This window comes from Rhinolophus sinicus, chromosome 12 (genome assembly GCF_057876585.1).
Source record: "Rhinolophus sinicus isolate RSI-liver-muscle chromosome 12, RSI-T2T, whole genome shotgun sequence".
NCBI classification, from domain to species: domain Eukaryota; kingdom Metazoa; phylum Chordata; class Mammalia; order Chiroptera; family Rhinolophidae; genus Rhinolophus; species Rhinolophus sinicus.
In genome coordinates, this window is record NC_142512.1 from 8,601,462 (window position 1) to 8,620,175 (window position 18,714).

At 34.5% G+C, this 18,714-nt stretch overlaps 1 protein-coding gene across 1 annotated transcript in view; it reads right to left on the reverse strand.

Moving 5' to 3' along the window:
• The window catches only part of COX10 (cytochrome c oxidase assembly factor heme A:farnesyltransferase COX10), a 124,549-nt gene that overhangs the window by 36,013 nt on the left and 69,822 nt on the right, over positions 1–18,714 (reverse strand). Inside the window, exon 5 of the mRNA XM_019712524.3 lies at positions 1,088–1,158. Coding sequence (XP_019568083.2) covers positions 1,088–1,158 — 71 coding nt within the window. The remainder of the gene's footprint in view (positions 1–1,087; positions 1,159–18,714) is intronic.

Genomic DNA, 18,714 nt, shown 5'->3' on the forward strand with positions numbered 1-18,714 from the left:
ATAAGTAGGAACCTACCTGTGATATGACGAGTGGAAAGAGCAGCTGTTAGCTTTGGAGATGGGTTCCAGAGTTTGCATTCTGCCCTCTAAAACAACTTTACTCAGATAAAACTACTCTGATATTTTCTAAACGTAAACACAGCAAATAGCTTTACTTATATTTCAAAAAAGGAAGTAAAATATCAGTAGATATGAGATTTCTGTTCTTATATATTTTTAGCTAGCTCTATTGCCCCTATCAATAAAATGGTATTTAAAATTCATTTAAGAATTGAATGGCTAAAAACAGTTCATATTAAAAATCATTTTTACATAGACGTATTGACTGTATCTGCATTTGTTTCCTTTACTGTTTGGTTAATATGTGTGATTATTTGATCCACCGGTGTCACCCCAATAAACTTTAAGCTCCATGAGGGCACTGCCTGGAAACATGAAAAGCACATTCACTGATTTACAATAGTTAGTATAAACCATTTGGCTCTTTTTATTCTTCTCAGCTTATGAGATCTATTGAATTAAAAAAATATTTTAAATGCTGGTTTCGAGGTCTCTAGGAAGTAAAATGTTTAATTATTAACCATTAGTGATATTAAAATATTTATATGCCTTTTAGTTCTACTTAATTGAATTTGTTGGAAAGCAGAATGGAGGCAGTAATTTACTTGGCATGCAACACCATTATCAGTTTATCTGAAAAAATAAGGCTTCAGACGTAACTGTCTTCTGAGACACTATATGGACTTGTGTGAAATCATCTGTGCTAATGGAATGTTTTTACCTTCATCCCTTCCAAGTGAAACCAGTCCATGTCCCAAAATTGAACTGAATAAGAAGTCTATTGCATGAGTTACTCCCACAACAAAACTGCAAATCTTAGATCCATTTTCAGTGCTCTGTAGTACATTTTGATTAGAATTGAAAAGTACTGTGTTATACTGGGTTCCACCAATATAACCCTTTGAAGGGGGTGGGGGGGTGTTGTTTTGACTTCACAACTGAAGGCAAAAGACTGGAAAATGACTCAGGATGAACAAACAAATGAATGTTCTATAACGTGAAACAGACTTATATTCTTGATTTTTACCTGATCTGTCCACGAACCAGAGGTCTGTTCTTTGTCCTATTCATGTTTGAATCAAATGGCACCTCGAAAAACTGCAGAAAGATTGGAAAAAAGATAGAAAACATTAAATACAAAATGAAACAATTCTTCTCTTCTGCTTTAGTTCTACAAATTTTTCCACAGTAAATTTCATTTTAATTTTGAGAGTACGAATTAATACTCTTCAGAGGAAAATTTCCCAGGAGAGGCACATTTTAAAAATTATATGCATTAACTGTCAGAAATATGCACAGTTCCACTTTTATCCACCTTGAAAACCACTTGTTAAATGTACAGTTGCATTCTTCAAAGCCACTGTTTCAGATTGTAAGAGGAATAGTTTCATTGTGTTTGACATACACATGGTTTTGCTATGGCTCTATTTGGAAGTTAACTGTGACTGAAAGTGGCATCCGAGTGTCAAGACAACCAGGGGGGAACCCTGATGGCTATGTTTCGTCAAGTTAGCCCAGCATTCCCTTTCCTGTAGAGCTAGCTGCAGGTGAGGGATAGCCACAAGAGAAGCCTGTATGAGATCGGGAAGGTGGAAATGAAGAGGCGGCCATGTTTACTATTGGAAAGCTGGTGAAAGGTCAGGCACTACTGCAGCTCACGCACAACTGTGGATCTGTTGGTTTGCTTTGTTGGCCTGGAATGGCACCGAACTTGCAGCTTCCCCAGCTCCTGACAGATATCCTTGTGCTTCAGCAGATCCCTGATCTCGTCCACTTCTTATAATCTTGGGCCAAGTCTCCATGCTATTCCATGGCCAAGTGCACCAGCTCTTCTGCAGGACACCTGCATCATCAAAGTTGCAGGCTTGGAAACGCGAGACACAGACACATCATCCAGTTTGTTCTCCTGAGTTTCAGCTCTTCCTTGCGGATTCCAGGCTGCTCTTGCTTTACTTTCCTGACTGATGGCTCTGCTTACATCAAGCCAGCACCAGGTCCAGGTTCAACAACATTATAGAGATGGCTGAACTCCCAGGATCACATCACACATCAGGCCTAAACCTTATAATACATCTGTTACATCACTCATCGTGGTTCTGACATTCTGATCAAACCCTAACTGATACAGGCTTCTTCTCTATTATTTTCAATGTGCCACTATTTAAAAGTATTTAACTTTCCAATATGTTCATCTTATCTAATGATCTAAATGGCAGGCTTCCTGAGATATGAGAATTTATATTCTTAATGTTAAAGAGAGCTATGGAAATTGGCATCCAAAAAATAATTCCTTAAATGAACCAGTAGTATTTTTGCAGATTGTATTACATTCATTTAAAAATAATACACCATTTATAAGTGTTAAAAATTATTTACCTGTAAGAATCTATATACCTTGAGTTAGTTCAAGTTACATGTAATTAAAATGTTCTGTCTGTTTATATTCCCTCGCTTCCCCAATATTCAAATGCATTCTATAGGTGACCTACTAATTTAATGTCACATGACCTACTAATTTAATGTCACAGAACAAATGAGGATTCCAATGACAAATCCCATTATTTAAATGCTGGTAAGGTGCTATCTAATATAACACAGAAGCTCTAGTATAAATAATATCTTGGCAGTTCTCAAGTCTGTGTACGTTTGTGTGTGTGAGTGCGAATTCCTTGTTCAGGAATTCCAATGAATTATTTCATCTGGATGAAAAAATATATTATTATTTTTCTACATTTCTGGCAAGTCAGCCACCCAAAGATGGGAACTGAGGTCTAGAACGTGGCAATTGAACTTCAGGGTGCCATAGCTTGGCAGCAACTTCTGACTCCCATGCATGCTTAAATTTATCAGGACAAGCAACATCTGGGTAGAAATACCATGCTAACCAAGCCTTATGGTTCATTTCAGTGAGGGCTTGACAATTCTTCCTAGCACCAAGGGATCAGAGCTCATCATGCTACTTGATTCTGTTTTTCATGTATTTTCTATAATGCCTTTCAGTTAGGTTTAGTGCTTTGGTTTAGATATTCAAACCACATTTCCAAAACATAAAGCATAGTATATTTAGATGAGAAATTTAAACACTTTGGAACGTACAGCTGGCTTTAGTCTATTCACATTTTTTCCTGTGCTTTATAATAATTTCTTTTCATAATGTCATTATCACTTCAGTTGGCTCCAACTATTTCTGCAGGAGTGAAGCAGAGCTCCTTCTATTTGTGTTGAGAATAAAACACAAGTGCAGTATTACGAACTCTTAGAATATATTGTTCTGCCACTTTTTAGTATTTCCTCATTACATTGAATATACTGTAGTGAACACAATTTGGACAGCTGCTCGGACCACACTGGTTCAGGGGCCAGGCTTGCGCTCCACCTCCCTTCTTTTAGAAGGCTCTGTTCATTGGGTCCCAAATAGCCACACAGCTAGTATCTTACCCGCCCTCCCCTGGTCTGGATACAGTGATTGATTTACGAAGTAGGTATCAGACTCAAACTGAGACTTTACAAACCAAAGCCCAGGAAAACATGTCCTCCCTCTCTGTTAGGTTGCCTGTGGCCATGGAACAGGATACAAGGGAAGTGGAGGAGAGATTGAACATTGATTCCTTGGGTCAAGTTATGTCCATGGCTCCACCTCTGCCCTTTCCTGTTTAAGCCAACCTTCCATGGATCTATACCTTTTGCCTCTAACGTCCTAATACATGAAGACTATAAAAATTTCAAACATCTGAGCAATGTGTTGCAAACAAGTAAATAATACTGTGCTTTTTCCTTCAGCAAACAACTTATTTTGTCTGCATTATGTTTTCAAAAGAAGTTTTTCTTTCAGTCTCTCCCTCATAAAAATCCATCAATCTTTTGGAATTCTGCTCATTTTAATTTTTTCCTTTTTTATTCAGGTTCACGACCTCACCATCTTCCTTCCAATCAGTCAGATACTCCTTCACATTTCTTGCCCTCTTATAGCAATCCTAAGATCTGTTACAGTACTCAGGCTCTTGGGGATGCAAATGGTAAAAAAACCCCCAAAAAACAAAAACACAACAACTCAAACTAGCTCAAAAACAAATAAAACCCACATAAAAACGGGTCTTTTTCTCTTACAACAGGGTAGTACCTGCTTTGAAAAATTACTGGATTCAGTATAAAATATGCCATGAGGATTCTGGGTCGTTCCATCTAGAATCTGCTTGGTGCATACCTACATGCAGGCTCTTTCCATGAAACAGGAAAAATGGTACAGGCAGCCCCAGACTCTCATCCTCCTAGCAACCCTAGAAGGAAGTTTAGTTCTTAATAGCTCCAAAAGCGAAGTCCAGAACCATCATGGCTAGAAAGCATCATGGCTAGGGGATCACGTGACTGTCCTGTGAGCACGGGGAGGGTGTTGATGGAAAGACAACATGACATACTATCCAACTTAAACTACAAGTATTATTTTCTCCATAGAAAGAAAAATTCTATTACCAGAAGAAAGTAGGAAGATGTCAGGAAGACAAATGTAGTGAAATTATTTATAACTTACTGTAAAGCTGACAACCCCAAATCATTTCATTTCACATGTCATACCTATAAAATAACTTGCCTAACTAGAAAGAGTATTCCTAGTTTAAGTATCTGAAAGGCATTAATAAATATATAATTTACATTAATCTTTGTCTCATAATCAGTTTGAAAATCAATTTAATAGTTCTATTTATTTAATAGAATAGTAAATGGATCATCCCCCCCAGTCACATGATTAAGATATAAGGCACAAATATACCAATGGAGAAATATTTATTAGACACCTATTATAAGATTTTTACTTTTCTATTTTACCATGTTTCTATATTAGTAGATAATTATTATTACTCTCAAGAGATGATGCTCAGATATAAAATATGAATAGTCCTTCTAATAAACAATATACACACACTTACGATAGTATTGAATTTTGTGAGCTAAAATGACACAGATACCCAAAGTGGACAGAAATATAACTTGGCCCAAGTGATAAACTTTTTGTTCCTACTTTTAATTATAATATACCCTATGCAAAAAGCAGATGTATTTTAGAGATGTCTGTAAGTCAGGCTCAGAAATATTGAATTTGATAATGAGGTGGAACTTTTTCTTTCCCTATGCTAAATAATGACAGCAGCATTCTTTCTAAAGACTCAACAGAAAAACAAACATGCGAGCCTTGTCAGAGTTTGTTTTTCCATCCATCTTCTCCAAGCTGTCAACAAGTGTTTGTCATTCCAATATGGCTCACAGCTTCCAAGGTCCAAGATAATGTCTCCATCAATCTCAGACCAAGTTAAAAGGGATGTTAAACAAAATAAATAAATACAGCACGGGGAGAGGCACCTTTTTCATCGGGATTCCACATGGCATGACTTTCAGCTCACAAATCAGTTAAGATACATAGTCCGCCATTATTCTTTCATTGTTACCAATGTTTTATTGCCATGCCCAGAATAAACAAATTAAGTCCGAGTAGTTGTTGCCATTGATTTTTTTCCCCTGTGAGCATTTGAAAAAACAAGTGCCTGTGTGCTCCTGCGTTCATCAGAAATGGCGTTTCACCTTACGTGGCGACTGGGGCATGATCTCCTCTAAACCTTCCTCAGCCCATCTCTCATTAAGCTGTATTTAAAAGCTTCGCCCTTAAAGGAAATATTAAAAAGGTATAAAAGGTCATCCAGCACTTATCAGAGGCTCAAAGTCTACACCCAGTAAGTAAAAAAAGTCAGAAAGTCACATTGGTTTTGACTGGCTTCAAAAAGGGTGCTATAGGTCACTCTTTCCCCTGCCAGAGAGATCTCAATTTGTAACACTGCTTTCCAAAAAAAGATACAAGGAAAACACATTAAAATATGTATAATATTTGTGTCTAGGTAGAGAGATGTGGGATGATTTATTATTCCTTACCTTTTTGTGTTTTTCAATTGTCTATAAAGACCATGTATTTTCTACTTAGGAAAAAAGGTAATAAAAAATTCTACCTAAATGATAATAATATGAAATCTGGACAAACCCTTTTTAGGTTAATAATAAAGAATTACTAACCGGATCTAGTATAAAAGCATGGTTAACGGAGCCATAGCCAATCAGAACCTTTCTCCTCAGAGAGTCACAGGAAGACAAAATGTTGATCCGAAGTATTTCTTAAATACATCCCTTTCCCCTTCCTCAGTGCCACTTTCCTAATCCAGGCTGCTATTTTATTTTGCCTAGATTCAATAGCCTCCTAATTACTTCCTCCCTCCAGGACTGACCCCCCACACCATCAATTTTCATATAATAGTCAAAGTGATCTTTTCGGATGCAAACCTGATCATATTGGATCAGTTTCCATAAAACTTTTTCTCGCTGTCCACTGTCCAAGGAATAAAGTTCAGGGCTCTATCGTGGCTTGTAAAGCTCTTTGTAAAAGCTCTGGCCCCTTTTTACCTCTTTGGGCTCTCTTGCTCTTGCCCTTCCGAGCTCGACTGTGAGCATTCTATTGCCTTCCAGCTTCTCCAGGACACACTGTCAGTTCTTCACATACTCTACTCTCTGCCTGTAGAGACCCATCACAGTACTTGTACTTATACCACATCTGTAGTTACCTCAGACTATATTCAACTTTTCTGTGTGTGTGTGTGTGTGTGCCTGAGCAGCGGAGCTATGCTGGATAAAGCCGGGCTACAGGGCAAGAGGATTCACTACAAATTCACAATCACCACCTTCAAGTGGGCTCTTACCGCTCCCTGGCAATCTTATATCTATCAAGTCAACTCATCCGTGACTCTCCACAGGAGGATTTCAATCTGGTCCGCTCTCTAGCATCTGACGTCTCTATTTCCACTCCTTCCCTTCAATACATGACATGGCCTCGTACTTTATTAAATATCGAAATCCTCTATCTAACAAGAGACTCGTTTCCCTACCGTCACCCCTACTGACACAACAGGTGCAACCCCCGCTCCTTCTCTCCTACCTGGGACTAGTCAGTCCTCCACCTGTGCTGGCAACTGTGCTCCCTCCCACCCCCTAGGAAATCTGTCCCACCAATTATCCCTTTTCTCTACCGCATATTTGGCCTGTGTCTTCTAGCTGGATCATTCCCATCTATAACTAAGCATGTCTAATTTTTCCCCATCCCAACGTGTCTCCCAAACCCCACGTATCTCCCAATGTCGTTATTTGACTTTACCACAAGGTTAGCATTTGCAAATGAGAATAAATTGGTCTTTCCTAGTGTACATGAAGTTTGGGGCCCATATCTTAGCCAGCATGTTCAATAAAATAAGGTGTCTAGGGTGAACCTAGGAGCCTTCTAAAAAATCTCCAAATAAGCTCAAAGGAATTTCTACTCTAATAGCTGCCAAGGACTGTAATTCCATCTGTGCAAAACCCATTTTTAAAATAGTTAATTCTGAAGGCCAGTTTTGAAGAACAACAAATAAATGTGTTAAAGCCCACTAAAGGCTACTCATATGAACAGACTATTTAGATTTGCAAAGTAAACAAAAATCTTTCAAACTCAGACTTAAAAGATTTGAAAACCTTTCCTCAACTAGTGCTACCTCATCATAATCTAATATGGACGTAAGAGTATCTTACTAATAAATTCCTGTGGATCCCTCCACAGCTATAAAACAAAATAGGCATGCTTACCTACTGACAACATCAACAGTGATAAAATAATATGACAACAGTCTGACCTCTGAAACAGTTCCCTAAAATACTACAAAGAATTTAAATGCCACTATTACAAACTTTAGAACATGAACATTTCTAAAAGACAAGAAATCGGTAAAATCATTTTTATCTAGGACTCCATGGCAGAAGAACGATACAATACTTGAAAAGAAAAGGTTATGCCACATGTGGAGCAATAAAACTGGCAAATCGACAGAGGTTCAAATGCTGCTATTATATACATCTGGTCACGACAGGGTGGGGGTCGGGGCTAGAGAAATCATTAAGCAATTTGAGAACTCCCAAACAAAGAAACTGTAAAATTCTGAACTATAAAGCAAAGGAAACACACTTAATCCCTCAGGAGTTTCAGTATGTATTTCAACTAGGTTATCCCTTCCCTCGTAAGGACGCAGCAATACACCAAACCTGGAGTGACACAATATCCGCACTGTACGCATGTGGGCACAAAGCCAGCCTGCTCCAGCACTCCTGGCACCTGTTGGTTTAATCATCGCGTTTCTCTGCACAACAGAGAGGCGGGGGGTGGGGTGGGGGTGGGAATTGGACAAAATATGTCTCATTCATTTTGCCTATCAGAGAATAGAAATACACACCTTTAAAATAATAGTCACGTATGCTTTTTCTAAGTTTTCAATGTTAAAAGATTAACACATTTCTTCTAAGATTACAGTTTATTTTTCAACTTCTGATACCATATAACTGAAAACGGAAATGATATGGTTTCTTAAGAGACACCAACTCTCCACCATATTATCTTAGCAAAGTGACTTGCAACTTCTCTTTAATGACCCTGGGATTCTGTGATGGGGGGACAATTACAGTGCATTGCAACTTTAGTAAGCTTTTCTCTGCTGCCTATTTCCCCCACAATCCTAAAATATTCTCTTACTGATTCCCTAAAATTATCTTCAAATAACTTTCTGAAAATCTCTGTTTAAAGCAACTATGGTATATTCTAAAATGTGCTTCTTCATGAATTTAAGTGGAAAAAATTGGAATGGTGACTAGTAACAATGACTATACATCAAAATAATAATAATAATTATAGAAAGAATACTTCTTGCATCAAAGGATACAAATAGCACATAAAATACTATATTGGGAGACTTTCAAAGAGGTCTTAAGAAGGGAACACAGGTGTTATACAGTAGACATTAACTGGAATACTTCCGACAGCTTTTTATAGTTGTCTCTGTTCCTATGTTCCCACTGTTTCCCTTTCAACCCGCTTACTGGAAATGCCTTATTGCTGTGCCTGATACGCTCAGAATATTTATCTAAGTATAGAGCTGGGCCATCCACATAATAGAGGAGGCCTGCAGTCCCTTTGCTGAAAGATATGAAACGGCTGAAAATTCTTTCGGTAGGGCAAGACATTTGTCACGCATGATGGATAGGATATTGAGTAAGTCCCCAGAACCCTTAAAAGTTTACGTGTATAGCTTCTTTTCTGAGAAGCCAAACAAAAACCTGTACTGTATTAATTATAAGCATATCACTGTGTTTTGAGAGCACAGTATGTCCACTTACCACCTTACAGAATGGTCCAAAATAACAAGTTGGTCAATCCACACACAAGATATTTTCAGTCGTCCTGTTAACAGCAAACTGGGAAGAAATGTTTGCTTTGCTAAAATACATAGATAAAAATCCCTAACTACTAGGAGTTCCTAGACAAGAAGATACAATAGGATGCAGAGGTTCATTTTGAGCTTTCAATGGTACCTTCTAAAAAAAGTTTTAATTAATTAAAAATGGCATAAAAAGAATTTAAATATTTTCACCTTTTCTGCCAAATATCAATTTAACCCAAGAAAGCAGGCAAACACTGTAAAATGCCTATGAATTACAGTAATTGATGTGCGACTATGATTTATTGGTACAATTATGCAGCTTAGATAATGGCATTTGGTCATTAAATCCCAATATTTAAAGAATTACAAGAGATTACATGTCTATATGTTTCCTGTCTGCATCACAATTTTCTGTCTCAGAGGCAGTTCTTAGAATAGCGGGAATGTATATGATTTTCTATGTTTGTACAACTATCCAAGTAGCAATCTAATTTTCTGACAAATACGAGTTAAAAGTAGAGTGCTAATGTCTTATGAAAGCAGTAGAATAAAGGGGTGATTTTAGCAACGTACCAGACTAAATTCCAAATAATACCCAAAGTCAGGTTTTTCCATAGGAAACACTTAAACACTTATTTGAGTACATTTTTAATCAGAGGTTTTACTTTAGCAATGTCAAATGGATAACAATTCTCAATTTAACGCAATCCTCTATTAAAAAATAAATTTTTCCACATCATGGACTGTTTCTCTTATGTGAGGCAGAGAAATTCTAAATTATATGTGCCAGCATAAAACATGAAGTAACAAGAACCATTCCCATTCCCACAAATCCATAGCAAATGGAAAGGTAAACAGAGCCTTCATAATTAAATCTGTAATGATATAAAACAGGTTAGATAACAAATGTCTTTATAAGAAAACAGTCTGCAATGCGCAATTATCTAACCATTACTACATTTATTTCAGCCTATGCAGTTGACAGTGACTTTTAGTCCATAATGAGAATAGTTAAAAATAGTCCCCATTCTTATAAAGGCAGTCTTTAATAGGCACAATCCAAATTAATGAGACAAGTCACATTGGGGACAGGGACTGGGATTTTGTCAACTGATCTTTAACAGGTAGTTAGCTTTAAAAATCCTAGACTATATCCATGTATACATTTTGGAAATAATACATGAAGAACAGCAATAAAGCAGCATCTAGTTTATATCAATATAATCTTTCAAAATGATAGCTCTAATAATTAAGTATATTTGAGGCATCATTTCCTTCACTTACCATGTGATGACTTAAAAATTAATTTGATTAAAAGTTCTTTAAAGTAAAATTACCACCACTTGTCAAGATTTTGAAAGCTATGCAACCGAGAAATCAGATGTAACATTTCGACTAACGAAGAACAGGCTCACTGAAGATTATTGATCACATATATTACATGATATTTAATAATCTAAACTTTGCATTGCCTCATAACAAGTCAATGAAATCACTATTAGGAACGTAAAATACTTAGAATTAAAAACAAAAACAAGAACATGAAAATAAAAATGTTACTTCAATATCATTTACAAATGAAAAGGGAAAATGTTCTTATGAAGAACGATAAGAAACTCTACATTTAATGAGTTTAGTTTATTTCTAATAAATTCAAATTCTAAAACTACATATTAAGGAAATAATCTAGAAGTAGAGGAGAAAATTACATGCCAAAAATAAAAAGTATCTACCGTAGTGTCTCCTTTAACAGATAAAAATTGGAAGGAACACAAGAGGAATGGTTAGAGAGTGATGGTTAAAACGTGATAAAACAATTTGATGGAATATCAGGCAGTCATTAAAAATAATAATTAAGAAGACTAATAATCTGGAAAAATGCTTCAAACACTAATATTGTAATTTAAAGTTTATTCATTTCAAAGTAGTGGGTCTATTTTTTTTGTTCTTTTTAGAATCTTCTTTTATTATAATAAAAAGGAGAAAAATAATAAACACAAAGAATAAACTATACAGATAGATGTGGCCACATTCTTTAAAAAAAAATTGCACGTACTTTGGGAATGTTTTGTAAAATTAAATATTACACTACATTTTCCAAACCACATTAAATCTTTTAGGTTTTCCAAAACACATCAGAAGTATAAACTTTTTATCACAAAGGCCTTTGAAGGTTAATCTGAGGGAGGAAACGCCTTATAAAGATTGTAGTTACCTACAACAGACTTATAGAAGGAACTCCTTGGAAGAAATGTTTCTTCACTTTTAATAACTGTTTTCAAAATGGTATTTTCCACAGCATTATTTGTTTATGCATAGCTGCAGCTCACTAAGCCCACGTTTTTCAGAACTTTAGTTTTAGTTTTATTATTATAGCATATTCTAATTTGCTCAAGAATCTACAAAATTTACTCCAGCAAGCTAGTGACAATCCAATAAATACTACAAGCTGAATCTGTTTTTGACACTAAGTTTTGGAGGCAACAGAGGGATCCTCCTAGGTAGAAAGCCTCAAATATACACATCTGTAGGTTTCTGCTTTGAGCTATGATGCTGATGAATGAAATAACTAAGTCTGCAATCATCATGCAACTTTATTTTATTGCCAAGAAATCCCACTGACTTAGCTATGAAAAAAAAAGCAGCCAGGTTATTTTATTTGAAACTTTCTTATGAAAACTTCAATATTAAAATGATAAAACCTTTTTTTTGGATCAGCTTTCCACTTGAAAAACAATGTGCATTCTCAGCTATGGATTTAGTAATTAAGGAAATATATTTCCTATGAGGTGACCAGTAATTTTGTCATGAATACATAATTGACAGATCCTGGTTAATATTGTGAAGTTTCATTAAAACGTGAGCGTCTCGTGATAACTATTCACAACTTTATCAAAGCAGATGAAAATCTATAGTCAGTTTGGTAACTGAATGAATGTAATAGATAAGCAAGATACGGAACAACAACGCGACAGTACTTTTTTTTTACTGATAGGGCTATGGAAATGCAGTGATTTATTTGTTAAAAAATCAGGAACAATATACTACTATTAGTTATGACTTACTGAGGGTTCACTATTACCAAGCTTGGGCTAAGCAAATTGTACATTAAGTATTATCTCATAGAGTAATCCTCACCATAACTTTATTAGGTAGGTATTACCATTATATTCACTTGAAAGAGGAGGAAACTGAGACATGAACAACTAATTAACCAAGGTTATAAGACTTAGACTTAAACCAGGCACTTTGATTCCAGAGTCCCTGTGCGTAATCACTACCTTGTATATCCTAGAGCCCACTATGCTTGAGTAAGGATGAGGAGACGATGGAGACAGAAACCCTGGCTCCAGCTCACAGTGTGGCTCAGAAGATAAGACACTTATAAAATAATAAGAGACAGTATAAGATTCACAGAAATGCAGATAATGACTGACAATAATAACTCCAGAGGAAAGACAAATTATGATTCTCAACACTGGTACATCCAAAATTTGGTCCACCAGGCATCTGGGTACAAGACACTTGAGAATTTTTAGCAAAAGTCTGTGTTTACTTACGTAGCTAGCACTCAAGACCTTGAAAGGACAATCTTTTTACAGGTATGAAATGTGAACGCAACAAATCTTGCCACCAACACAGCAGTTATCATTGGAAGGAGAATATGTTTCTAATGATTTTGTTATTTTCAAAAAGAACCACTGGTATGCTTATCTGCAGTGGAATCACTTATAAATCATTGGATGTAATTCCAAATATCTAACAATATGGGCTTAGTTAATATAAATTTTGCTTTATCCATATAATGGCATAATATATAAAAATTTAAAAACCTTTTAAAAGTGAATAGTTAGTAACCTGGGAAGTTCATGATTTGGAAGGGAAAAAGTCAGATTATGATATGTCATATACCTATTTGTGTGTGTGTGTGTGTATTGCAAAAGATTGGACAAGAGCTATAAACCAATCTATTATAACTGAGTAATGCTATTTACTCTGTAGGGAAATTTCTTTCATATGTGTCTAATGATTATCACTTTATGAAATATTTGAAAGAATCAGAGGACTTATTTTAATGTAGTAAGGTTACTAGGTTGTAAAAATGTTAAAGAAGTGTATTGAATTGCCTCTGCCGTTCAAGAATATTTTGGAATTAGAGTTGTGATAGAATCACAAAATTGTATCTGAATACTGACCTGAGCCCACATAGAAAAAAAACAAAAAAACACCCAACAATAACCCAGGAATATAGGCAATCTGTTCAAGGACATGTCTATGAATCTAGACTTATAAATAATACTTGACAACTGAAAATAGCAATGATTTCCCAACACTGAACTGAAGACATTTTCTTCCCCCCATAACATCAGGATTCAAATTCTCCCATCCGTTTGATACATAATATAGTAACCTTTCTAGTTTACCTTAGTGCTATTTATTTTTCCTCCAATCACGCATTTATTTATTTAAACGCATTTGTTATTTTAAAGTGACTTATTTTAGAAAGTTCTTAGAGTTTGTAGATAAGTATGTGTTGGAATCCCAATCACACACTTTTAACACTATTCTTAAAATTTTCAGTATTAAAACATCAAGTATATAATAACACTCACGGGAGAATTATTTTTACTCTCCTCATCTCTGTTCAGTTTTTTAAAGTGTAAATATTTATTTATCCTCACTTAAGAAACATTAATTTCCTAAATGAGAATTATTGGGTAAAAAGGTGTAAATATTTTGGGGTCCACCACTCAGACACATACGTATATATATTATAAACACCATTATAATTTGCTTTTTTTTCATTTAACACTCACTGACTTCCATGTCATTAAATATTATTTGGAAATGTGATTTTTATGATATTGTATAGTATTCCATTATATGGGTAAAACATAATTTACTTAAAATGAGCTTGTTTTTGTATGTTGTATTTATGTCTAATATATTTACTAACATATTTATAATATAAAAAATATTTGCATGCATTTTGATAATTTATTTAGAAAAATATTCTAGAAATGGAATTGCTGGGTTGAAGGGAATGTACATATAAAAAATTTTATACTACGCTTTCAAAATTTCCCTCCAAAAATATTGTTCCACTTTACAATCTCAGCAACAGCGAGAGGACCTGCCTTCCAGCATCCTCACTAACTCTAGGTAAAACAATAAAAAAAAGAACAAAAGAAAAAAAAACCTAAAAACATCTTTACCCATTTAATTGCTCATCACCCCTGCAGCTTCAAATAGCCTTCTCACTGATTTAACAACAAAAAAGAGAAAATAAAATTCTTAGGACAATCTAAGCAAACCTGAAATTCAAACAATTTAAAATGAAAAATACAAACAAATGAAAAGATTTCAACATAGGATGCAAACTAACCGCTACAACTTTATAAAAAATCTTTAGTTTAATAAAGTGTCGATTTTTAAAAAATGAAGCAATCAGTACATGCAAATACCTGTATGAACAGACTACAATCATGCATGTCTTTCTCTGTCTCCTCTGCTATAATTAGTTCCTAACACTGTGAGTCAAGCTGGAGTTCTTGTTCTGCTAACCTCAGAAATAAGATGACTAGAAAAAAAATACCCTGGCCAAAAAATGTATTTTGAGGTAAAAGATTCACTGTTAACTTTGACACGTGTGTATCAAGAAAACAAATAAACAGTATCCAAGTAACCAGTGTCTCAACTGTGCTTTATGGTGAGAAATTTCCTGAAACATCAGTATGTCACAGCCAAGCCAAACATAAAAGGTGAAGCAAACTGGCAATAAGTAAAAGCAAATCTAGACATCTTTGTTAATAGCAAGGCAAAGTCTAAAAAAAGGTATCTATAATTATCTAGCTTTTCCTTAGAAATGCCTATTATTTAAAAGTCAAGTGAATAAGTCACACCTCTTTTTTCTGTCATCTCTGGGAAATAAAATGCTGCATATAAATGAATTTTCTAGGTTAATAAAGTTATTGTCCACTTTGAATAACTGTATTTATAAAATTAAAATCAAGTTTTGATGGAAATGTTTCTAAAATTTCTCCTATTTCTGAATGTTCAAAACAATTTACTGAGCATTACTTCTCACCTTGTTTTCAATGACTGTCCTCCATGTTAGCTTGCTCTAACTCCTAAGCTTTTAAAAAATAAATCACCTTTTGATTTTCTTTATTTTGCTCTTTGCCATTGTTTTCTTCTTCTCTCGCTTCATCGTTAATCCTGAACTTACTTTTAATTTCTTCTGTCATTACTTAAAAAGCCTTGATGGAAAAATAAAACCCAACCCACCTACTTGATTACATGCAGTTAATCCGGGAAGGCAGACTTTTTAGGGTGGCCCTCAATCTCTAGTCCATGCTCTTTTCTTTACCGTGCAGATGCCTTTGCCTCTCCTGAGTTCCCGGCTGTACGTTTGAAAAAGATTTTAAGTGGATGGCAGAGGTGTTACTGAAGTGCAATGCTGAAATCTAAGAATTCTACTAGGTTAAGTGATGAGACTATAAAAAACCATCAGTAACTCCATATTTGAACAAAACTCAGGAAAATAAAAATGATGTTCTTTATACACATTTAGAAAAAAATAGAAACTTTCAATTGCTTCTACAATATAATGCTAGATCGCCTCAATATCTAATAAAGTGTGTTTCAAAGCATAGTCCAGGGGCCATCAGAATTCTCTGCAATACTTAATTACAAATGCAGCGCCCTGGCCCCACCCTTGATCTTCTAAAGCAGAACATCTAGGAGTGGAAACAGGGAGCCTGCATCTCCCCAGGTGGTTCATTACGTGCAGTAACATCTGAGGACTACTAATCTAGTATCTAGAATCAGTGACGTGCTGGCTACACATCACACAGTTTTGTTCCCTCCAAAATAGCTGCATTAGCTCCAAAGAAATTTTATCATTCTGATTTTGGTTGATTATCAAAATTATCCAAAGATTTCCACTTAATATAATCTGTATATTATGTACTCTGATTAAAAAAAACAAATCTGTCAATGGAACCAATAAACTAAACTGTATAGGAAAACAAAGACTAGCCCTCATAAAATTTATAAGATCCAATTATTCAAAAATGAACATCTTTGTGGTATGAACCTTGGTGCCACACAGTAATAGCAGAAATCTCATCATATTATTTATTAGGCTAATTTTAAAGATAATGTATAGTTACGCACTGTTGCCCTTTATTCAGAATAAAAGAAAAAACAGTGCTATGCTTTGGCCATGTGGAAAGACTCAAAACGCATTTTTAAATATGAAGGAGAGTCAGTGTCCTGGCTGTGATAATGTGCTGTAATCCTACAAGATGCTATCACTGGGGGAAATTGGGAAGAGGGTATGTGGAATCTCTCTCCATTTTTTCTTATAACTCATGTGAGTCTATGATGATCTCAAAATGAAGAGTTTAATTAAAAACAAACACCAAGGACATTTAATTTACCCACGTCTAGTCAAAGAACCACGACTTTGGAAGGCATACTTTCTGCTATTGAAGGTAAATGGCATTGCTGTTTTTCGTTTGGCTTATGAAGCTAGTTGATTTCAAAAAAATCCTCTCCAATAGTGTACTACATACAACACACATATCTTTTGGGAACAGGTTTAATCTTCTTTTTACAGGCTTGCTATCCCTTTTTGGAGGTGAAAACATCTGTGTCCCACATTCAAAGCAAAATCAGGCATCTTAACAGACTTCCTCTGTGCTCTCTGAAACACTATCTGACAAAAGCAGATGCGTCTCAACTTCCAATATGAACGACCATTAAGGTAGTTATAATACCCAGTTAATTTTGTCCAGAAAACAATATTTTCTAATATATAAATTGTTTACTAAAGCAAATAGAGAATGCAACTTTGTATTTTTATCTCCTCATATTCTTTAAGAATATGTTAACAAGCATGTAAGCATATCATTAATAATATTCTTAAAGGTCATTAGTGTCAGAGACAACTTGATGAAACAGGAAAAACTATACTCTTTAAAGATCTCTATGTGATGGATTATAAAGAATCATTGCTTTTTCTTTCAGGCACTAACATTTGTTGAATTTGAAGACATTATGGAGTTTACATCATGAAGCCTTTTAATTACAAGTAACTACAAAAACTATTATTGTTTATGGTGTAAAAAGGAATTCTTTTAATACCAAAGTGAAGAAAAACCAAAGAGTTTGGAAATACTGACTCAGGGAAACGTTATGAACACCAGGGTTCCTCTCTATAAAAGTCAAGTCATTCAGCATCTATGCTAGTAAACATATTTTACAAAAAAAAAAAAAAAAAAAAAAAAAAAAGCCAGGATTTCTATACGGTAACATATAGTTTCACTTATGCCCTCTAAAGTAAGTCAACGCAGACTAAATCTTCACTAATTAAGATTACACTAGAACTAATGAAAAATCTGAATTAAAGACTAATTTTCAAAAACGATATTTTCTTAATTTTAATTATGATAAAAGTTTCATGAATTTAAGCTTTACTAATCAGTCATTTTTTTCATCAACCATACTGGAATCAGGATGAAACTGATCTCCATTTAGAAAACCTTTCATTGTATCTAGTGCCATTTCATAGTTTTAATATTTGGCTTGTTATATATTGGTAGTCAAGGCAGATATTTAAAATGCTTGATAACCAACTCTTTAAGTGTCTTCAAGGATATTTAACCAGGTACTTTATATCACACATTGAGTGTAACTACAAATCATATTTGTTAATTCAATTAATTACACTATTAGCTACTATGGGGTATACAAAAACAGATCTAATACCCACAAAAAGATTAATCTTAACAATAAGAAACTCTTCAAGGACTTTACTATCCTAATTTAATTTGAAAAATAGCAATATTGGATTTCTTCAGAAAGATTTCATAATGTGAATTATTCAATTAGTGTAATTTAAATTTAGCTACAATAATACAGATTAATGGATAACCAGAGATTCCCTCAAAGCTTCCTTTAATGTATGATTCACAAAAGTATTTTATTAGCAATTCTCTTATTTAGATGTAAATATGCATTTCTAAAATGCTTTTATTAAAAAATACATTTAATAAACTAGTTTTACCTTCTTTATTTTGTTTTCATAGCAAGTACAAAAGTAAACGGCAGTCCAATCTAAATAAATACAAAGTCTCATTACTAAAATACAAACTTTTACTAAATCATTTCTAATAATAATAATAATAATAATAATAAACTATTAACTGGGACTAAGTGGTTTATTTTCAATAAATTCCAAGGTTCTAGAGAATTTTATCAAATCCCAAGCTTTACCTTGTTCCTTTCTACAGAAGTTTACTAACACCACATATCATCTCTATAAATAAGACACAAGTTACCACACTACAAATTTTTAACTTAAAAATTTCAAGAA